Source organism: Mastacembelus armatus, chromosome 4 (assembly GCF_900324485.2).
Source record: "Mastacembelus armatus chromosome 4, fMasArm1.2, whole genome shotgun sequence".
Classification (NCBI taxonomy): Eukaryota; Metazoa; Chordata; class Actinopteri; order Synbranchiformes; family Mastacembelidae; genus Mastacembelus; species Mastacembelus armatus.
This window is the reverse complement of record NC_046636.1, coordinates 2,559,778-2,583,640: the sequence shown is the minus strand read 5'-3', so window position 1 is coordinate 2,583,640 and position 23,863 is coordinate 2,559,778. Positions and strand designations below refer to the sequence as shown.

Here is a 23,863-nt window from a genome sequence, read left to right as displayed (position 1 = left end):
TTTGATTCTTCTTCTTCTCCTTCTTCTTCTTCTTCTCCTTCTTCTCCTTCTTCTCCTCCTCCTTCTTCTTGTACAGTGTCTCACATATTGACTATATTGCCACAAAGGCTTGTTTCATGGCAACACCCTGCACTCTGGACGTTGTATAGAAAAGTGTACAAAAAGCAGTTACATGGCAAGTACAAAGTATTTGTTCGTAGCTGTGCGAGGATAAGATTGGCGTTCAACTTTTGGCAAAGGTTTAAAACTGAAATAGATAGATCAAGATTGAGATCTGTATAGGAAAACACAGAGGAAGTAACCCGTGGTCTGTTGTGATGCAAGTAAAGGCGTGCATCATTAGAAGTGAGATGAATTTGTTGCTAAATATAGCCGTATGTAAACATCTACAGTAGTGAGAGGTTATCTGGCTTCAGTCTGGTATCAGTCATGGGGCCTAGGTCATTCTGCAGTCGTAATTTCAATACTATTTGCCTAATCTCAGTACATGATGGCTGCAGATGATTGCGTGTGTATCCGGGAAGTAGCGGCCTTGATGGATGTGGGTCCGAAAAGACCAGCTGATAACACCAACCTATGACGTACATGAGTGGGATCGTGCTGGAGCCCAAATGTGACGTTGCCCATTGCTGTGCTCGTTAGTGCATGTGTCTGTCTGACATTCATGTGAGTGTCTTATATCACAGTTGTAAGTGCAGTCATTAATCTCATTAGCTGGCTGGCTGGAGCCGCATCTGCTCCGATTTCAAGCTTTCTCTCTGGTCCAAAGTAAGAAAGCGTTTCTTCTTATTTTTCAAGCTTCAACATTCTTCCCTGGCAGATGTGTTAGCATGTTGTGAAACACAGCTGAGAACCTCTTAAGCTACAAATGATCTGGAAAAGCCAGCTCTGGGCGGCCTCTGTAGGAGGTATGAATCTGCACCTTTCCCAAAGCCTGGTGCACTTTCATCAGGCCCCATGCTGAATTAATATGAATCCATTCTTTCCATTTGTAATAGTTTGTAGTTTATTTGAAATGTACAGTGCTAAACCTTAAAGCTCTGTTTTTAATTGTGCAGGAATTTGGATGAACTTAAGGGTTTTGTTTTACATGTAAAAGTATTTTTTTTACGTTTGCATGTGGATACCTGTGTGTGCGCGTGCGTGTGTGCGTGCGTGCGTGCGTGCGTGTGTGTGAAACCCAAAGGTTAATGGCATTAGCAGGCGGTGATTGGGCCTGATGGCTTTCTGCAGCTATAATAGCGGCTCCATTAAGTGTTTACTGTGAGCCATTCCACATGTCAAGAGTAGTCAAGCAGCCAGAGATGGAGGACCGTGGGGCCGTAACGGCCTGGATGCAGGGAGGGAGGGAGGCAGACAAAGATGGGGGAAGGGAGGATGGAGGGGTCAGCTGGCTGCAGAGGAGGGAGGTCTAGATAAGTCATCACTTAAGCTGTGGTTTGGAGTTTGGTTTGCTCTTTCTTCAAAGAGCCAGGTTTTTAGACAGTTTGTAGACTTTCACGTTCTGGTTCAACACAGAAAACCTCCACTCATGACACTTGTTCCCTGTTATAAAATACCATCTATGATAAATAAAATCTACAGGCATTGCTAACGTGACTTTCTGTTCAATTCAGATTAGGCATTAATGATAGAGAGACTAGCTGGTTTTGCAGTGGTGAGAGTGCACTGTGTGACCTGCAGGCCTAGTCTGAGTCAGCAGGCTGCCTTTGGTTTGTACCAGGGGTTTTCCCGCAGCCTACAGTAGAAGCTTTGGTTGTGCTCTATCTGACAGGAGCATATGGAACAGTTTAAATATAATACACTTTCAGAAAAAATAAGAAGTGGCAACCACCACAGCTAGAATACTGAAGCTGTGAAAACACCACAGTATTAAAGTGACTGTAAAAATCCCACACTCTTCTCAAGAAATTACAGCTAAATTACCTGATTTATTAGTCACCTGAAAAGTTGCTGATTCTTAATATGTCAAAAATGCTGTTTTATTGTTTGTTTTTAAAGTCGTGTCTGATATTGACCAGTATTTTACTGAAGGTTTCCCTAATTAACAACCTTTTCACTCTGTCCCAGTCAGTGAGTTCAGTCACATTTTATCAATGCACAGTCTTTCAGATATGATCAGTTTGTCTCTGGGGGCCACATCTTCTCACCTCATTTATGACGTCCATAAAATGACCAAATTAAATAACAAAAGTAAAAATAACTTGAATATGCATATATTTCCCTATATTTTAATACCAAGGCAGATTTTTACACAGTAAGTGTAATTCTCTATCATTGTAGATGTCAATTTGCATTGTGCTTTTGAAAACTATTCAATCTTTTAGATGAGAAACTGTTATTGGGTAGTAAAGAAATGGTAAGGTCCATTTTTCTGTAGTAAATATTAAGGTAAATCCAATCTAAGACAGTGTGACACATTGATGTATTATTGCTCAAACTCAACCAAAAATACTGGGGTAGCTACGGTAGTATAAATAGTATTTGGTAAATTACCACCTCATTATGTCTTATAAGATATATTATAATAATATATATATATATATATATATATTATACTAATTATGTATTAAGAATAAATTAGCTGCTGCTCGATGTTACAAAAGAGACGTTGTCACTCAGACACTGAGCTTCCATGTTCTTCAGTTGTCTCAGAGCAAAACACACAGGTTTCCCCTCGTGTGTGTCAGAATATAATTCAGGTGAGGGGGATCGGGGTGGCAGCAGGGGTCGGTATCTGTTTCTGGGCCGGAGTCGGGTGAGGAGTGTGTGATGGGGGTCATCCTGTGGCCATGTGAACAGGAAGGTGCGGGTTCAGTGTGAAGGGCTGAACCTCTGAGCTGTTTATCAGATCGCTAATGGAGCAGAGCAGCCCGGAGAGAGAGAGGCCGAGCGAGGGGGGGGGGGGGGACAGAGGAAGGGAAAAGGAGAAGGGGGTAAAAGGTAGAGCAGAGAGGGTGGGCTGAGCTGAAGGACTCATTAAATGTGGGAGTACCCACAGTAGAACAGCGTTCTTCCCTGAGCTGTTATCACTGAGCAGGCTGAGAAGAATGAACTAGAGTCTCTTAGAGTCTATTAGAAAAATACACATCAGATTATTTATTACTTTCCCTGGTAAAAAAATCAGCAGAGGCCGTATCACTCAGCTCCTGCCATAAACATTTTCTCTGGCTGCGAGAGGAGCCGAGCTGCCTTCCCAAGTCCCATCATCGAACCCGTACAGTTTACTGTGTGCTACACATTCGTCAGTGTGGTCCACAGGAGAAAGGAATAGAGCCTGCTTCATTACAAGTTTAAATAATCAGCCAGTCAGATGATCAAAACAGAATTACAGTCTCAATGTCAGTGTTTGATTTCTTACGTTTCCAGTTAGAATTAATTTGACGAGGGAGACATTGATTTATTTTGAAATGACAGAATGTGAATTCACATCTGAGTAAGTTCTCAGGCCAGATCTAAGGTCTGTATCATGAATATTTTAATATAGTATGTGGGCTTCAACTGCTGATTATTTACATGATCAATAAATTATTCTGTTAATCTAGAAAAAACAAAGACAACCATAGATAATCAATCAATTAGTTCACAATCACATGTGAGAGATGATACATATGAAGTAATACAAAGGTTTGCTGTATTTAGGAAGGATGCACTGGTTGTTTTTAGTTAAATGTTGTTTCTAATGAATTTGAATGGATTTGTTGTCACTGGACAAGGATCAACTCAGTGAATGAAATTTAATGTTTACTTGACTTAACTGTCCTAACGGCTGATTGATTCATCGTTTGTCTACTGATCGTGTTCACTCTCCATGTTTCCTTTCTCATTTATGAAAGAAGAATCACTTTCTGTGCAGGTTCGTTACCGTTTTATCATCCTGTCTGTTAAACCACAAACTGAGAGAAAGGTTTAGTTTTGTAAGATCATTTTATTTTTCTGTCAACTGAACAAGAACAAAATGTGGGAACAATTGGAAACACAGACTCTTACGGGGCTTTGATTGGTTTGTTCCACTGCCAGTCATACATGGAGGTGCCGTTATTGGCTTGAGCAGCAGTGTGAGAAGCTGGTTTGTTCGTCGGGGGCCAGAGGGTGAGAGGTCAGAGGTCAGGCTCAGGGGAGCAATGAGCACTGAGCAGTCAGGCGACCCTGAACGATCCTGAGACAGGATGGCCTCTCCTCCCCGAGGAGGAGCATTCAATCAAGGGGCAGGCATTCACTTACACAGTGACAAACACTGCACAGTATATGAGTCACAACATACATCAGGGAGTGAGACAGCTGCTGATGTTTCATTGGCCTGAAATTTAGTGTCCATGGTCCTCAAAGATCATTCTGCATGATTTTGATGATCCTCACTCTTGTTGTCAGTGTCACAGGTCGAAGTGTGCTCTGTTTAGACACATTATCACAAGAAGATGACCATTAATAATAATAATAATACATTTATTCCTGCTTCCCAGAGGATGAATGTTTGGACACTCCATAAACTTTCGTCTAGCAGCACTAACATGTCCAATGATCTCTGGAAACAACATTTATTTTCTTACTTTCTGACCTTCTCTCCCTCCATCAGGCTAAAGTTTCCCACTTGACCAGCACCATACAGTACTTCATGAAAAAGAATAGCCAGATTTACAGCAGCTGTCTCAGCCCTGATCGTAATATTTTACACTTCCTCTATCACCATTTTCTCGTCATTAATATCTCCTTACAGACGTAAAATCTAATTAGCAGATGGCTCTGAAATTTACTGAGCACATTCCTGTTCCCCAGAGGTTCGGCCCGTTTCATTCACGCTCCCGTGGAGAAGGACCTGTAATAAAATGAATAAATCATAGTGAATCTGTTCATTTAGTGATATAGTTTGTTCTGCTGTATCTAATAAACATAGCAGCCTCTAGGGGCTGCTCAGGGAAGTCAGGTTTTTAGTGCTTTTTTTTTTTTTTACATGTGTCTGCAAAAGACACACCTCTGAGTGTTATTGCAGAGGGAGCACAGGATCTGCAGAATGTGCAGAGGGAGACAGCCAGTTTCTGCTGCGTCCAGCTCTACCACATAAAACATCCTGATGTGGCTGAATGAAACACATAGACACACATTTACGCACACAGTGCATTCAGTGCAAATCCAAGTAGAGCAAATAAACTGTACTGATGTGCTCCTCAGAGAGCAGGACAGGCAGAGTGTTTAAGTCACCTCAGTAGAGACAGAGGAAGCCAGTGCTCCCCCTCCCTGCTCCTTGGATTACAGGACTCACACAGTCTGTGTGGCTGGACATGCAGGGGATTATATTTGTGACACCAGTACAGTGGTTACAGATGTGTCACTGCACGGTGTAGTGTTTATGTCATGGGAGAACAGAACTAGTGTGAAGACAGTTCAGCTAAATCATCCTGGAAGTAGTTTTTCATTTAACAGAGAAGGTGTTCATCAAATCACTAAACAAACTGAGAATCAATAAAATGTCAAACAGACCCAACTGTATTCCCCAAGTCTGTCAGGGCAGAACTGTGACTTAGGCCTCTGTGTTCCTATCTCTGTCTTCCCCTCTGACTTTATTTGTCCGTGCATGTGCAGATGTCAGTATCTGTCCCCGGTGAGTCTTTTCTAATCAGGCTGGATGTGCCAGGAGTCAGCAGCTCTGACCTGCTGGCTCTGGTTCACCATAAATATTATGGAACCACGCACAGACGCCCTCGCTGGCTGTTTAATATAGTGTGGGGGTCCATTAAGGGACCCAGACTACCAAATTTCACTGGGGTATATGGACTAATAATAATACTGCCTACGCTGTTGTTAGAAACAGTACTCTGCTGTCGCACGTTACGTCTGGAAATTTATCATCTCCATAACTTTACTATGGACCTAAGGTGTCATTTTAAGCTGTTTGACTGTAAGGCTGTTCTGTGAATCTGTTTTGCATGCATATGTGCATGTGTGTTCTTGGCCACGTGTGTGTTTTTGTATGTGCCAGCAGCACAATGGGCCTCTGGGACTGCTCTGTCCTCGTTTCCCACGGTATACGTCCCATGAGCCCTTGCGGTGACGTCAGGACAGAGGTACGAGCGAATGCCCTGTTCAGAGGTCATAGGTTCACTTCCTGTCTGTCAGGACTGAGTTGGGCTGCGTCCAGTGTGGAGCGCCAAGCTGTCTTTATGGTCTCCCAGTGGTTTAACCTCTCTGTCTCTGTCTCTGTCTCTTTCAGGCTATGTGGCTGATGCTGCAGCAGGAGGAGCCTGAGGATTTCGTCATAGCGACAGGGGAGGTGCACAGCGTGAGGGAGTTTGTGGAGAAGGCCTTCAGACACGTGGGCAAAACCATTGTGTGAGTGCACACGTACGAACGCACGAGCAGACATGCATTTCCATGCATTTTATATGTTGGACTCGTTTTTAACAAACACATCTCTCTATATCTCAAATTGGATTAAATGTCTTCACATTAACATAAAGGTAATTATCATTTGCTTAAAGTCCAGAAAAACATAAAATCATCAGACCGTTTTTGTTGCTGTTGGACTGTGTAAAATAAAACTGAATAAAAATAAATGTTGTATTCTGTCTAATATGGTAACTGACAGTGTATTAGGGGATCACTGCATTAATTTGGATCTTAGTGAGAAGCACTGTGTGGTGTTACTGATACAAAGAAAGGACCAGTCAAATGCGAAATCAGTTTTAAAGTCCATCACTGATGGAGCCTACAGGAGCACAGAGGTTCCTCCTCTTCCTTGACAAGAGCTGAAAGCGAAATATATTTTGGAAGCTCTCTCAGCCTCTCCTCCTCCCTCACTTCTACTTACTTACATGCTGGTGAAGTTGCGAGTGGCTGTTTGCGATGCTTGTTGAGTTGGTTTCAGAAAACGACTGGTGACATGTTTTGTCTGTTCTGTCTGTCTGTTGAAGGAGCAAACGACTGAACGGGCAAAAGAAACTTTGAACAACTGTGGGAAAATTGTCTTTCCTGCTCAAATATGTGTCTTTCCAGGTGGGAGGGGGAGGATGAGAGGGAGGTTGGCCGCTGCCAGGAGACAGGGGTGGTGCATGTGAAGGTGGACCCAAAATACTTCCGTCCCACTGAAGTGGTAAGTCAAGTTTCTCCCTGTGTTCGTGTGTTTAAACACATTTAAGCATCTTTGAAGGATGTAAGCTGCTTCTTTCCTACTGGCAGCCAGGTTAACAGTAGTCGTACTGGCCATGTGTGCTGATGTGTGTTGTTGAGTAAAGCCATAACTGACAGACCACCATAACCTCCACACTTATCATTTCAACGTTTAGGGTTTTCCTCATAATTACAGTCTTAGCTACTGTGAACTGTTACAGCCTATTAACTACAAATCAGTCATCCATTATTATTGTGCAACCAACTTTGTTGTTGTTTCTGTTTATTTCTTGCTTCCTGTGCAGTTTATCAGCAACAAACTACAGTCACTGTCCACTATAATAACATGATTCATAATCCCATAGAGCTCAAGACATAGCACTGCACACATTTCCTGCTCTATACACCTGAACTGAACATGAATGTAAAATGTTTTCTATGCATGTTCAGTATCTGATTGCCGGTCATTGTGTTTGGGACCATACACTTATCAGCCATGTTGGGTCCAGCTGACAGCCTGTGGCTGCTTATTGTGAGCTTTTAAACAGCTGGAAACAGGCCAGTCAGCCTCTTCAAGAATAATGTAGACTGTATCCTGCCAGTTAGTGTTCAGTGAGTGCTTATATTCAAGCTAGCAACCTTGAAACATCTTGTTTAATAGTGAGAAGTGAGGCAATTCTGCTGAATTAGAAGCTGCTCTGACAGCACAGGAGAAATATAGTTTGCTTTGTTTCTTAGCTCGTGCATGGAAGTGTTCCCATGTCTGTGTCGAACAGCTGTGAACATCCAAATCAAAAAATAAGAAAGTGTTTTATCCATCCATCTTTTCTGTGTGTGAAGAGTCTTTGACATTTGGGAGGTCTCTCTCTCATCACTGTTGCCCAGGGGTATTGTGACTGCTCCCTAAAGGGTGTAGGGTTACCCCAGGGTGCTATGGCTGAGATTAGCTGTCAGGTTCTCAGTTTAAAGCCAGGAGTGATTCTCTGCTGAGCTTTGGCCTGGCGAGATTAGAGCTGAGATCCAGTTGAGTGATGGCGGAGGATTAGCAAGGAGGCCCTGCTGACTGACTGCTCTGGCAGTGGAATCACTGGTCACACACCTGGTTCTGGATTCTTTGTGCATTTTGGCTCTTCCATTCAAAGTCCTAACCCTGAATCCACGTTGAACACTACCCTAGAAAATGGTCAAGTCAGCCGATCGGTGACCTGTCAGCAAAGAAACAGCTTTTGCGATACATCAACAAACACATGGTATCCCCTGTGGTATCGATGACTTCCTAATGTGTTGACATGTGATGGGTCTGGAACGCAGTGTATGGAAAATATCACACAATGCAGTCCATCATTAAAGCTGAAAGTAGGCGAACCTTCGAGTGAGTGCAGGTAAACATCCACTCAGACTGAAGCAGAGAAGCAGATTTGTGCAGATGGTTTTGGAAAGCTTCATGATGAAAGCACAACAGCAGCAGGGAGCTTCAGTAGAGACCTGTCAGTCAAATTAAAGCCAGATATCCCATGTGAAGAGTTCATAGACCGAGTGGAAACAAAGAGACACCTGTAAACTGTCATAGTCTATTAAAACAGCCTCATTAGAGACGCAGCGTTTTAATGTGATTATGTGAAGCAGCTGCTGCAGGTACGCTACGACTCTTTCTGTATTCCTGCATTTGTTATTGAGTTATTGATCCATTGTTTAATGTTAATGCTCTCCATCACTTGCCCAAACAAACCTTCTTAGGTTCTAACAGTGTTGTGTCTTGCATTGCTGCATATCTTGGCACATTAACGCCACTTGTCGCTCAGTGAAATAGTTTCAAAACATTGGTAGGAATGTGTCTGTGGAGATTCTCAGTCGTCCTGGTGGAGTTATCTAGAGGTTGAGTCACGGCAACTGGACTTCTAGCTTCTTCTTCTTCTTCTTCTTCTAGATCAGTAGGAATATGTAACAAGTCACCTGCGTGCATGCATCTCCTCATGCACAAAACAAAAAACAGGAAACCATTAATTAAAATAAAGCAGCTTTCTATATAATCGTCACAATAAATTCAAACCAGTGCTATCATACATCCCTGCTGTCAAACTGCTTTAGCTGCTGCAGATGGATGGTAGTTTGACTGCATGTGTCAGGCCACATCAGCACAAATGTGTCATTGTGTGTTATGAGACAAAAGATCTAATATCTCAGCAGATTGACTCTTCCTGATGGATGTAGTTTACACACACAGTTCTCTTTTTGTTTACACCTGCCTTGTTTATTGTGTCTGAAAGAATTCATGTCTTCTCCATGTGGCACAGATCCACATATTTGTCATGAATGAGTCGACTCAAAAAAACAAAAAGCATTTTAAATCAGTTTGGACCCTAAACCAACCAAATTTCCATATCCAAACTCGAGTGACCCCGACCTCCTTATCGTTACCTGCTCCTTCCTCAGATTTCAGATGGTAATCTGGCTTTTTCTTGTAGGGTCATCTTTAATCTGAAGTCTGTTCATGTGTGCTGAAAACAGGATTCTGATGTGGCTCTGCACTCAAAGTGGAACAGGAAACCCAAATACCAGAGATAAACAAACCTTCAGTATTAGGTTTCTATATTGTTAATGATTGTTTCACAGTCCATTTATTCATTCACTCATCCACAGGTCAAAATACAGTGACAAAGTAGTTTTGTCTGACCCACATATTTATTTTACGATGAAATAAAACAGAAGAGCAGACACACGTCACAAAGAGCCTGCATCTATTAATCAGTGTTTAAGACGACCGGCTTGTTGATTAATTCACCTGTTGTTTGAGTTCATCTTCACCTTTGTGTCTGTGTTTGCATGAATGAAGCTGATTAAGCTGCAGTTTTTGTTAAACATGTGTAGCTCAGAGAGAATGCTGGGTAAAGCTCAGCCTCCATGTGCCTTTATTTCTATAGTCGGGCTTAAAGAGACTGAAAAGTGTTTAACCTTTGACCCCTTCAGACAGGAAGTGACTGACACTGGGCTCACAGCTCAGCATTGTGCCTCTTGTGGAAATACCTGTCATCAAGTGTGTGTGTGTGTGCATGTATGTGTGGGTGTGTGTGTGCATTAAGAATTTAGCTGACTCAGACTCTTTCGAAGTCATGTTCAAGAAGATTTGTGCTTGTGAGCGTGTGCGTGTGTGTGTGTGTGTGTGGCTGTATATAGGAAGTGTGTGTCCCAAGGCTGTGCGCTAATATAAATGTAATTCATCATTATCCCTGTCACCGTGTGTGTCAGACATGAGCTCATTTATCTCCACAGCCCCTTGGGACAGGAGCAAAAACCGGGGAGGGGGTTAAATATGCAGGTGTGCTTTACATGTGGTGCAAGTGTGTGTTTGTGTGTGTTTGTGTTTGTTTGTGTGTGTGTGTGTGTGTGTGTGTGTGTGTGCACTTGTCTCTGTTTACTTGGCGTAAGACACCCTGAGGCTGCAGAGGTAACACTGCAGAGTTTGTGGTCATGTTGTTTACTGGTTGTGAAAGCTGCTGGTTAGAAAGAAAAAGCTTTATTGCAGATTGTCACATGTGAAAGCGAAGCTGCTGTGGTTTGAAGCTGTCAGGGTTGTTTTTAATAAAGCTACAGGTAAGTTTCAAACCGTTCCAGCTGTCATGGCTGCAGTTGTTTCCATTGTATTGGTTTTGCTGAGCTGTCAGTCACTTGTGTCAGACTTGTGGATTTCAACCAGTGCTGAGGTCGCCTCAGGTCAGCGTGCTGCGCTTTAACCAAGGTGTGTCTCTTGTGTGTTACGCTTTAATGGTTATAATTCATTCTGGTTGCCAGGTGATATACATTAGCATGGCTGTGGTGATTTCCAGTGTGATCGGGTGGTTTCCTCTGTCTGGTTCTCACAGCCATGTTTAGATTTTGTTCAGAGATGTACAGATCTGGAAGTGATCACTGACCGTGTGTGAGATCCTCCTCTGTCTAATCCACATAATTCATAACGGACCTACACGGATGTTAAAATCAGCAGGGAAAAGACAAACACAGTGAGGGGAAATATTCATGTGAATTAATATGATTTAGTAGATACATTCACCTTAAAGGTTTTTCAGACATGCCCTGCATTTTAGATAGATCGACTGCTTTATTAATCCCAAAGTGTAAATTCTGGTGTTACAGTAGCAGAAAAATGAAATATGGAAATGAAAAATATAAAGCAGCCTATTACAATATGCAGTATAACTGTTGGGTAAACAGAAAGAAGTGCAGGCTGCAAAAGCAGTTATAGGTGTACAGCAATAACTTGATATTGCACCAGATGATGGAGGGATTAGAGGTTGGTGCAAAAGATGCCGGAATTACTTGACACTCAAAATCAAATCAACTACATCCTCATCACACAATGTCACACAGTTTACCTTCCATACTCACTGTGCTGGTCTTACTGGATCCAGTGTAGCAGTTTGGACTGGCCCAGGGTTTAGTGCAAAGTCCCATATGGTTGTGAGTAGATTTGGGGGGGGGGTGAAATATTTATTGCAGATCCCAATTTGTCTCAGTATTAGAAACAATCATTTTTGATGTAAACCCAGTTTTGGACAGGTGAGCTTGTGCATGTAGTGGAGTAGATGTGTGTCTGCGTGCATGTAAACACTTGTGCGTGTTCGTGCCAATGCAGCCCGGCTGTCATGCTTCCAAGTTCATGTGTCACCGGAGGGTATAAACTGCTGCGTGCTGAGTGACAGCTCTGTGGTTTTTGTCCAAACCTCTCATTCAGAGGAGGTGGAGGAGTGGTGAAAAATGGGAAGTTGTCTCTCATTCTCTTTATCTCACTCTGTCCCATGGGTGTTCACGTAACCCGTCCACATTTTCTTAGCACACCCTTCTGCACTTGCATCTTTGTCTCAATCACAGTGATGCAACAAGAAGTGGTTGGCAGCACAGGAATGTCCTTCCAGGCGAGATTATCCCCCTGTAAGAGAAAGAAATGGCAGCAGACAGACAGTTTGCCCCTTTTCTCACCTGCCACCTACTCACTCAGAATAGAAATCTTCATCTTTGCAGCAGCTGTTATTTCTGATAATTTATGATTGAATTGTAATCAAAACAGTACAGGAATCGGGTTGTACGTGTCTTCATGAAGCGAAGATCCAGGTTTTTCATAGTGCATAGTAGCTCCTCAGTGTGTATATCTCTGTGTATATCAATAAGATCTAGCAGTAATCTTTGTCTATTGACAGACTGGAGAGATTTCCATCGATGGGCTGTCAGTCTCATGGCAGCTGTGAGGCGGGTTAGCCAGGGGCACCTCTGCCTGACTTCCAGTGAGGAGCTGCTTATTTATTTTTTTAATCTTCTGCCATCACTAATGTTTCTGAATTGATCAGACGATTTTAGTTTTAAAAAAATGTACTAGATTAATATAAGCTGCACCCAGTCAATTCTTGTAATCTCTGATCCAAAAATAACCCAAAGACATTTAGTTTAAAATGATATAAAGCAGCAAATCCTGAAAGATGAGACGCTGGAATGGAGGTTTGACGTTTGATAAATGATGGAAAAGATGAATTGATTGTCAGAATTGTTGTTTAACCTTCAGCAAGTCAATTAATCAACTAATTATGCTGCACAACATCACTGTCTCATCATCACACTGACATCATGGCAGTTGCATGAGTAGGAGCCTATTTATCTCTGTGGTATGTTTTGATTGACAGTGAAAACTCACCAGCTGAGGTTCCCATGTACCAAGAAGTACAAATATAAATTAGGCTTTGTTAGAGTCACATACCAGAGTTCCCCGCAGTGCACTCAGACTGTGAAGCCATGGCCGATCATCCTTTTGTTTTAAAGGTGCAAGTTTGTTCTTGTGCAGCACAAACGTCTGTGCTGCATACCACCGCTGCTGCATGGGCCTGTGGGAGTCTGTGTGCTGCAGACACACTGAAGTGCACAGTTTGTCATTCCAGGTTCAGCTCCAACTTTAATGCAGGGAGGAGAAAGACCCTGGTCATATCAATCGTATTCTCACCTTTGCCCTCACCCTGTGCAACCTCCTGCCCCAAGGACTGATGGCTGATGAAACAACTGTCAGGATCATTAGAAAATAATTCCCACAATGATAAACAGATGAGTCATTTTCAGTAAATGTTACGAGTTTGATTCTGACTCAACCTTCTGCAGTATCACTCTATTAAGCCAGAACACTGAGGTTATTTAGGAGCCGTGTAGTGCCAAAACAAGGAAACCACAACCAACACATATTGCTGGGGTTGTACGAATGAGCGATCGTGGGGCGAGTGAGACACTGGCACAGGAAGATTACATTTTTACAAAGAGTGGGCTCATTTGGAAATGATCTGTATTTTTAAAGCGAAGCGATATCTGAAAGATAACAAATGTTTGCACCATCCCAGTATATAGAAAGCCAAAGTCTGTGCTCCAGCACCAGCAGCCAATCTCACAAACAAGCTACTGTTGTTAGCTTTAGTTAAATGGTAAGATGGTGAAATATGGTGAATTACATGATGCAAGGTAGAACTGTGGACAAACCAGGTTTCTAAAGGTCTCAGCTGTGCATGTCAAGTGCCAGGACAGAAGGGTTTTTTATTGGCAAGGCTGCCTGAGCTTCACCCAGAACAACAGGAAACTGATGAAAACACTTTGCCCAAACCAACCTGCTGCTCACTCAGATGGTGCTTTGCTTCGTTGTTTGTTGATCGTTAGATTTATCAAAGCTAAATTTGACACACACCCTAAACCAAATGCAATACTGAAAGTATTTTCTACAGTTTGACAGAGACTGGTATGGAATGATATGTGGCAATATGTAGATTGCATTCACACCTGTGAGATTTTGCCACAGAAGTTGCCCTGCCTGTTTTTGTGAATGCGGGTCAGTGAAATCAAAAACTCCCAAATCAACCCCTAAAAATAGCCCCGTTGACACACCACACCTCGGTATCTGTCAGCTGCCTGTCCGACAGTACGTGTGTGAGTCTCAGATCTAAACTTCCTTCTTCCTTTGGATGGCTGTCATTCCAGCACTGAGATATGAGTAACAGATTCACACACCCATCTGCATATTCTCATCGGTAATCAGTCCTGTTGGCACTGGATGAGGCGCTCAGACAATGGTGCCAGTGAACCTTGGGAATGAAGACAGCTTGTTGTGTGGTGACCTGTTATTACAGAGTCAACCTACCTGTTGAGGCCAAGGACACACCTGACTGATCCAGTTACTGAAGGATGTTTTGCATTGTCAGGCTTTATTGAACAATTCCACTCTTCCATATTGTGACACAGGTCGTTATTATGTAATGTTGAAAACATTCCCCATTGATTTAGGTGTTGTGACCTGCTTTCACCTCTTCACTTAGTGATCATGTGGGTGTCACAGGGCGCCCTTTGATTGCTCCCAGAGGTGGGATCTGAACTCAGCAAAGGTGGACGCTGCTAGCTGCTGTAGAAAAGTAGTCTGCCGTCTGCAGAGAACTCTAAAGACTTTGAAGCCAGTCTGCTGTCACATGTTGGTACGGCTACAGGAAAGGCTGTAAAATTGAGATGAATCATCATCATCATCAGCATCATCATCTGTTGGATGCCTTGTGCCTTGTGCGAGGCATCTGGTCTGGTGTTTCTGCTTTTATTTCCTCTGGAGTACGAACATCTAATGGTGGAGGGTGTCACTGTTCAGTCTGTGAACCTGACTACAAATTCAATAATAAGATGTTTGAGCATATTTTTCCTTTAGCCCTGAAGGGAACCATAGCTACAAACACAGGCGTTGTTAAAACCCCCAAAACTTAATTTTAACTTCTAGTCAAGGTCCAGAGGACTCAAGCGATATAAAACATGTCATACAAAACTGTGGGAAAATGTGCATTAGATGACAAGTGTGTATAAAATCACCAGACGGCCTGAAAATTTCCATCTGATGTTATGGTACAGCCGTGAAAACAAAGCAGCTTAAATAATTCACTCAGAGCAAGCATCATATAATTTCAATGGAGTGTTGGAACAACAAGCATGGACATGATATATATGTGATGTTGTCACGAGATGTGGAAAATAACTTATTTCTCACTTCAAGGCTGCTTAAGAAGGAAATTTAAAGGGACAGTTCACAGTTCATAGTTGAGACTTGATGATACATATGTTTAGATAGTGTGGTAGGTGGCACCAGTGTGAACAGTGAGTAGCACTGTAGACCCCCGTCTTTTACCTCTGTGCTTTCACTGAAGCTGGATTTGACCTGGGGTCTGGAGAAACAAGCCGTTGCTCAATAAAAGGAACTAGCAGTTGCATGTAAAACAGTTTGGATGTGGAAAGAGTGTTGGAGGAGAGTTGCAGATGCTCTTGGAGCATGTGACAGGCACTTTGGTCGGTGTGCTGTCTCAGGTCTTGTTGAAGAAGCAGAGCTTGTGTTGGATTTGATTTTACTCCATGCAGGCGGTCCAGGCTTCATAAATCCTCTCCCAGGATCCTTGTAGCGTTGTCTCCACACACACAATGACTATTGCAGTTTCTCTCGTTGGAAGAGGATGAGTCGAGCTCTGTTTGAGTTGCTGTCAAGTTTTTCAGCAGATATTGTATAACCTTTCTTCTTGACCCCACCTTACCTCCACACCAGTTACTGCTTTACCTTCTGAACTTTGGAGTACACAATAAGACAAGTCATGTACAGACGCAGTGAGAAGCAGGAAGATTGCAGAAAGCACAGTGTCAGATCTCGCTATGGAGCAAATTCTTCAGCCCAACAATGAGAAAACCAGCTTTGGCCCCACATGCATGTGAGCTGCTGACATAATAACTCCTGGCAGGCAGTAACTCTTGCACTTCTGTCCCTTTGCCTCAGAGAAGATTTTACCAGTAGGTCTGTTTTGTCGTGTAATATCAGCTGCTTAATGAAGCCTGAAATATGGTGGCTATTTCAGTTTTCCAGTGTTTGGTTGGAATTCTCTTTAGGTGTCCAGTTGAGAGATTTTTTCATATCACAAGAGGCTCTTCAACCCATCAGCTTTTTATATTCTGCTACTTAAAGGAAAATTGACTTCTTTTACAATGTGGATCTTATTTTCATTCTTGTGAGCCCAATTCTTTGGGGTTTATAGCCGGTTATAGCATTTTAAGCAGCAGGTTGCTTACTGAGACCCAGTGACATGCTCTATAATGAAGAGCACTGAGGCTTCACCCTGCAAATAAATAACTAGAATGATTAGGTGAAGAGGCTCAGGTTTAGATCTAACACAGGCAATAAACTTTAGAAATTAGAAAGCAGTGTATTTATTGATGCTCCCTGATTTCTGCTCACTCTGCTGTTCTCCCAAACCAGGCAGGGCTCTGGTGCTGCTCCTTTTGTTCAGTGTTCTTGCCAAGAGCCATGAAAAAGAGGGATTGCACTTCAGAGCTATGGTTAGGACACAAGCTTTTTATCCCAAGCATCAGCCCAAACTGCAAAATCAGATTCAAGTTGGGGAATTCAAACTCTGGAACAACCAAAAAAAGAGCACTGTGAGTGATCAGACTGGTTTTAAGATCTCTAGTACAACCCAGCTATCTGGAAAAAAAAAGTAAAGGTGGAAGTTAAATGTTCTGAAATTGTCCTTTTGCAAACATCCATTGCTTTGCAGAGATTTTTATTATGGCTCAGCTTCTGCATTTGCCTTGTTGGTGAATGCACAGTTTTGTAGTATAGTAGACTGTTACAGTTCTGATGCAGACTGTGGTCCAGGCTGTTGGATTTAACCGTGCACACACATAGCTGGGTGCTGATTCCAAAAACTAAAGATCTAAAGATCTGATAAATGCCAGGCTGTGTAGTGTTGCCTAGCAATAAGTCAGTCAATTGAAGCCAGTAATACTGTAAGTAGAAGGACATGAACAAAATAACATGATATAACCATGCTTATGAATAGACTTGTGTTCACTTAATGACACGGCCGTCACCAGATTCATCAGTCAGTGACCTGCCAAGACAGAGAAGCTAAATATGTTGAGCTAGACTCACAGATCTGGTCTCAGTGAGCTGAGGTATCCACCTTTGTTTGTCAGTTATCTTTCGGTTAAATATGGTTTTGGACAATGAGGCCGTGTCTGGTCAGTGTGGACCGGGAGGAATGAGCAGCTATTATTATCCTGCTTTATGTGTCTGGCAGTGTGGTGGTGTCAGTCAGAGGCCGGCAGTGGAAGCCAGGGGACCAGTTAGGACTGCTGGCTCTCTGAGGTGCTTCATCTCAGGGCCGAGGCAGCAGGACCTCTAACTGAACCGCAGCCCTTTGGATGGAAAAGTGCTGAGGCAGCAGACTTAGCCCATTTCACTGGGTGGAGTTCCTATAGTGTACTATAGGTCTTAAAACAAGAAGAGGTGGCAGCCGGCTGTGAGCCTCTTTATGAATTTATTATCATGCAACGATCGACCCAAAGCTCACATTCGCACGTCGGTTTTGTTCTGTTCCACGCTTGTCTCGCAGCAGCAGTAATTAGCTCCACCATCTGTGATCAATTTGTATGATTCATGTGTCAGATGTTAGACTGTGTTTTAGAAACAGCATGTGTCTGTGTTTCACTGTGTCATATTGGGTGTTGGCGAACAGACTGAACTCCAGGATTCCTCAGATTCCTCTTAGAGGGAGCCAGCGATAAGGGGAAATGCGAGGTAAGAAGAGTCCTGAGCGTTCTGACAGCAGTTTGCCTCGCTGATGGATTGAGGTGAATATTTGAACACCAGACAGACATAAAGAAACAAATAGCTTTTATGAGCAGCGTGATTTATCCGCTGAACAAGCTTTGTCGAGCTCCACCAGCTAAATTTATGGAACTGTGTGGAAGTGTGTGAGTTTGGATGCTTAGCAGGGGCTCATGGTCCTTTCACACAAAGGATGCATGAAATATTAGAATTATTTTAAAAGGTTTCTGTATATTAAGGAGAAATTGGGTCTACCTTTTCCAAGGTGGTCCACAGTAAAGCCATTCACTTTTCCCTCACCTGGAATTCTACAGTCTGGAAAGACTACAGTCAAGTTCTCTGCTGCTCCGGTTTTAAAATGATGGAAAATGGTAAAAGACAAAGTTGCAGAAGTGGAGAAACAATTTCATACTGTCCTTTACAGGATCTCAGAGAAGTGTCAGAATGTTTATGCATAAAATGAAAAACACCTCGAAAGTCGTGTGTGTCGTCAGCAAAACGTTGAAATAGTAGAACAGCCAGTGGTTGGTCTGCTCACTGTCATTTATTGAAGCTACTGTAGTGAGAAGTGCTCACCATGAGTAGATTTGAGGGAGTTTTTGGGTAAATTTATTTTTAAAAAAATAATTTCTATATATTAGAAAATAATTTTTATAGCTGGTAAAGTACCTTAATATGCTCTGGACATGAATTCAGCACATCACCATGGGACGTCATTACTTACACATAAACTTTCCATTGGCTGAATGAATGAATTACCTTCTAATTATCTGTTAGCACAGAAAATCTACACTGCTGCTGTGTAGTATTTTCACTGGCTGCTGGTTCAGTGCTGAAAAAACAAAAGTAATGGAGGGGGTTCCTGTCGAGCTGTGCGTTTGTCATTTCCCTTCTTATCTGACGATGGACCATCAGGTTCCCGTCTGTCTTTGTGTTCATGTCCATCGACTGTCTCTGCCCGTTCATCTCCCCCTCGCTGATCAGTTCAGTTACACACTTTCATATTAAAATATGATGCAGAAGTTCATAGAACATGAACAAAGGATGTAATAGTGAGTATGTTCAAATAAATAAATGACACAAAATATAAATTAAAAAGGGAGTGAAATCTGTTAATGTGTTTTAAATGAAGCAATGAAACAGGCTGTAAATCAAAGTAAATTTGTAACTTTAAATTTTACAAGTGTGTGAGAAAATGATCAGCTGTCATCTCCAGTGACATCAGGTCTGGCTCCTGTGTTTGAGACTAATTAAAAAGTCATATGTACTTGAGAAGCCACAACATTGATCAGAAGCAGATCTGTCCACTCTGATGCTCGTGTTACGTTCGGGTGTGGTTTTCTGTAGTAAAGTTATGATTTAAGGCTCTGCCGTCAGCCTTGTGGCTTCTTGGACTCTTATTCGTTTTATGTGACTGGCCACATGAGTAGAACAGCTTACGTAGAAGAAGCAGCTTTTAGTTGAAGCTTTTTTCTTACTATCAATTCCCCTTTCGGTTTTTTTCGTTGAACGCTGCTCAGCGTGTTTCTCATCACGGAAACACTGAAGTCTCCTCAGCAGGTTTGTCTTACGGAGCTTAAATACCCATGAGCCTCAGATGATGTGGTCAGCTCAGGTTGTTGCCTTTTTTAATAAAGTATTTTTGTCCTGTTTAATGAATTACAGAAACACAAGTACCAACCTCATACAAAAGACTCAAAGGTTTATCCCAGGCTGACAGTAACCTGACGCTGCAGCACTAAAATGCAGCCTGTAACTGGGCTGTAACACCCTGACAAAAAGAGTCCAGCGCTGTTTTAACATGTTTTTGAGCATGTCCAATTCTTTGTGTGAGTGGTGTCTGAGATCACAGAACGGTCTGTCAAAGGGACACTAAAATAGGCATGTGAGTCGAGGGAGGGTGGGAGAGGAGACGGAGGGTTTCCGATGGATGCCGCTCCTTTGCCACGCGTGAACTGATGTGAATTTAGGTGACAGGCAGCTGTAACCTCTGGGAAAGGATCTACAGGGGAAAAAGGGACAGAGAGGGCTGAAAAATGGGATTGACCTTTAACCCCCACAGTCGGTAATGTGATCCTGGTATCTCTATTGTGGAGAGAGACTGGTGGGGAGGAGGTCACCAGGGGAAAGGGAAGGTAACAGCCACGCCACGCCGCTGATTAGGACTTCCTGGGGTCGGCCATAGTGCTGCAGCTTGGAAACATACAGACGTAAAAGCACACGCACATTTCAGAAAGAAGCAAAAACTGTAAAAACCACTAGAGCTGAGTGTCATTCTGCACCACATGGTTTTTAATCTGAAGAGATCTGCAAAAAGCAGATTGATATTTTTAATCAGGCAGAAAAATCTGACACAGAGACACTTAAAACTTCTTGAAACTAGATTTCATCTTTCAGTTCAGCTAAATCTGGAGTTAACAAGGCCCGAATTCTGCTGCTGCATTTAAGAATCACCAGTACAGACACTGGTACAGCTGGAAGTGAACCTGCAGAGTGTTTTGACCTTCCATTAGATAAAACAAGGCCCACTCAGGTGCAGCAGCCTGACTTAAGTCCAACTACAGTATATTTAAGATCTTTATACAACACACAACAAAGGTGATTTAGTAGTAAAGACTGTGGCTTCAACCAGTTGAATAATAGAAAAAGAATAAATGACATATTGGCTCCAGCCCCCCATGACCCTACATAGCAGGAATGAGCAGTAGATAGTGGATGGAAAAATACGATATTTTCCATGTTGTGTTGTGTTGCCAAGTTTCAACATTGGTTTGATCCTGGAAATAAGTGAAGCCCTTAGGTTTTCTCTTAATATTTGGGTGTAGTTAATTTTTCAGACGTGTTTCCTGTCGGCTTTACTAAAATAGAGTTGTAGCACAGTAGAACTGTGGACCTGCCACCTTGAAACAAGTGCTGCAATCCAACATAAATAGTTCCTGACATGATTGTTTGTCTTGGCTGAGAAGGTGTAATATTTAAGCGTACAAGGCTTTAATTATTGAAGATGTGCGCCAATAACATAGTGCTGCAGTTTTATAATGTTAGGGAGGCTTAGAAGAGACAAATTACAGAATTAACTTTCAAAATCAAAACAGCAGAGATTTCAAAAACACTGGCTCCTACATTTTCCACTTCTCCGAGGCTTGTCTGGTGCTCCATGTTTTGGAATTCCATCTATTAAATCAGATGTTTTACCTCTGGAGTGATATTAATATATCAATGATAGGTCATAACATAATTCAACATGACATATTTCACCACATGTAGTGATAAATTATGTCGTACCAGATGGATGGGTTGTATAATCTAAGCTCTGACAGTCAAATCAGCGTCAGGCGTCACCGCTGCATGAGGACATCAGATAGACATCAGTGTGACGTTCTGTGTCCATCAGCTGCATATTGCCCTGCACCTATAGTTTATGATTGAAGTTAAAGCTTATCTACACAGCAGTGGTTCTAAAGAGACGAGCCTCGCCGATGTTAACTGTCGAAAATCATGCAAAACAACCTGGGTCTGTTGCGTCACCACTAACCTATAAGGATTTGAATAGTGACATGGGAGGAGGGAGTGATTTATGCTTTTTGGATGCACATCTCTCCTCGTTCCGTCTTCCTGAACTCTGCAAAAATGTCCATAATCTTCTTGAAATCCTGTTTTCTGTCATTAACAGCTATGAAGAAATGTGAAGCTCAGATGAGGGAGGTGTACTTGTTACTGTTGCACTTTCACATGCAGTGCTAGATTATCTTACTAATATTAAGGTACTGCTTGTTAGAAAATCTTTGGACATGTACATACACATATATATATATATATACCTCAGTTTGTCACACCTCAGGTAGGAGGACCAGGCCGATCAGCTTTTACTAGTCTGCGTGGAGAGGTTGGCTCTCGGGCAGAAACCTGATGCTGGGCTGATTTATTGTTTAATTGAGCTAACTTGTTAAAGTTTGCTGTAATTGATGCTATAAAAAGCCTGGCCGCCAGCCAAACGCTGGGTTGTGTAACGCCACAGGTTCAGCAAGCGAACTGCCATACCTGAGAGTATGAGACAACACCAAACAGAGCTTTGTTTTCTGGTGATGAAAGAGAACCGCTGGGCTTGGGTTTGTGCAGCAGCTTTAGTCTGCTCGTCGGAGAAAGAGAAAGAGAGATTCTGGATATTGTGTGTGTGCGTGTGCGTGTGTGTGTGTGTAAGTGTGTGTGTGTGTAAGTGTGTGTCTGGCAGTTTGGTATTTCCTGAAGGAGTTTCCTCCTACCGTCAGAGCGGAACCACCCTGGGCCCCTCAGCAGTCCAACCCACAGACTGACCCGGTACTGCTCCCACAGAGAAACACAGAGGCATGGCAGCAGTGTGGAGCCACACTGGACACGAACAAGCATAAAGGAGCATTGATAACGATGGTGACAAATGATGGAGCATTAAAGTGGGAACAGTCTCTCTAGTTCTGCTTCAGGCTGTAGGCAGCTGTCCAACGGCCTTAGAGTCTGGTTGTTGCTAAGTTGCCCATATTTGCAAACTGTGCTGTTATTTATACCATGATGTCAGTGGCCAGATGGATAGGTGTATCTTTAGCACCTTACAGTAATTTGTTGATCGTGGTCTGCCCCAGAGATAGCAAGGGAGCACCGCGGATTGAGGGCCAGGATTCCTGCGCTATCAGCCAGCCTTACTCGGCGCTGGGCCTGACGAGAGAAACCTGCCAGATGAGGAGGAAAGAGAAGAGGGGAGACAGGGAGCTGTGTTGACAGGGTGAGGGAGAGAAAGGGGTGAGTTATGTCAGTCTGTGTCTTTGCCCCTTAGTCCCAGCTGGGCTTAATTACCCAGAATTCTCTGCTAAGCAGCTCCAGGGAACATGGCCGTTGGATTGTAAGATGCAGAGGAGGGGAGGATCTGGCCAGGTTTTCAGGCCTTAGTTCATGGGCTGAACTGTGACCTATGATCCTCCAAACAACACAGACGTTTTTATAAATGATAAAGTTTTATTGTGGTCTGCAGTGTGGGGATCTTCCAAATGCTGCTCAGTGCTTAAAAGTTCACCTTTTTTTAACTTTAGTGCTTGGACTACATTACCCATAAAGCCTGGTGCTTGCTAGATTTGCAAGAATGTTATAACACTCCTCCCATTGTGGCTCAGATATTTATTTATAAAATATAAACCCCAAATTGATACCAATTGTATCCATCCATCCATCCATCATCTATATCTGCTTATTAGGGTCACAGGGATCTGCTGGAGCCTGTGATTGTATCGTGATTACACATTTAGCATCGCCTAACCCTAGACAACACACATTTTTTATTATTTTTGAGAAAACAACCTAAACTTGTGAGCATTACATTTTCGTTCCACAGAGCTGCCTGCAGTTTGATGTGAAGTCCGACATGGTTGCAAATTAAATAAATATATTCTGATCAATGAAATGTTTTGAGCTCCAGCAAAATGGATGTTAAGAGGAAAATAATCCTGAATCCAGTGTTCAGTCATGGGTAAACATCATATAATTACCAGCCAATGCACTGTGGTTATTACAAGTGATTGAGTTTTTGATGAACTGCCAAATATGCTAATTAGGTTTGGTTATGTTTAGGCAACAAAAATCATTGACTGTATATAGGAAAAAGTCGTGGTCACCATCTTTGTTAAGGTCAGCCAACGTCCTCATCCTCTTCCCTAACAAGTGCTGAGATGACACACTCACAGTCATTCAGTCTGTGTTACAGAGAGAACATATATCTAGTTTTAGGGATTTGGACACACAACAATACTGTTTCTTTTTCTATGAAGGCGAGTGTGTTTCAAACAGAATCATTATTTACATATATATACATATATATCAGATTGAGGCTGGTATGTGATTACCAGTGAGCGTAAATGTAGTTTGTCAGCCTGAGAACCCAGCTGATAAACACTGGGTGTTTGAGACCCCTGGGTGTCCGTCGTTGCTGTGAGCGGGAGCAGAAGGAGAAAACAGGAGTGCAGTCAAGACTCAGAATGACAGGAAGGAAGGAAAAGAAAGGAGGAAAGTGAGTAAGGGATAGAGGTGCAGCACTGGCTCAGAGGGAGACGCTGAGATTTTTAATGTGTGTGTGTGTGTGTGTGTGTGTGTCTCATA

General features: G+C 42.6%; 1 protein-coding gene across 2 annotated transcripts in view; it reads left to right on the top strand.

Moving 5' to 3' along the window:
- The window catches only part of gmds (GDP-mannose 4,6-dehydratase), a 132,940-nt gene that overhangs the window by 95,216 nt on the left and 13,861 nt on the right, over positions 1-23,863 (top strand). For both annotated transcript variants that reach the window (XM_026322875.1, XM_026322874.1), the window contains exons 8-9: positions 6,209-6,327; positions 6,991-7,087. In XM_026322875.1, coding sequence (XP_026178660.1) covers positions 6,209-6,327; positions 6,991-7,087 — 216 coding nt within the window. The remainder of the gene's footprint in view (positions 1-6,208; positions 6,328-6,990; positions 7,088-23,863) is intronic.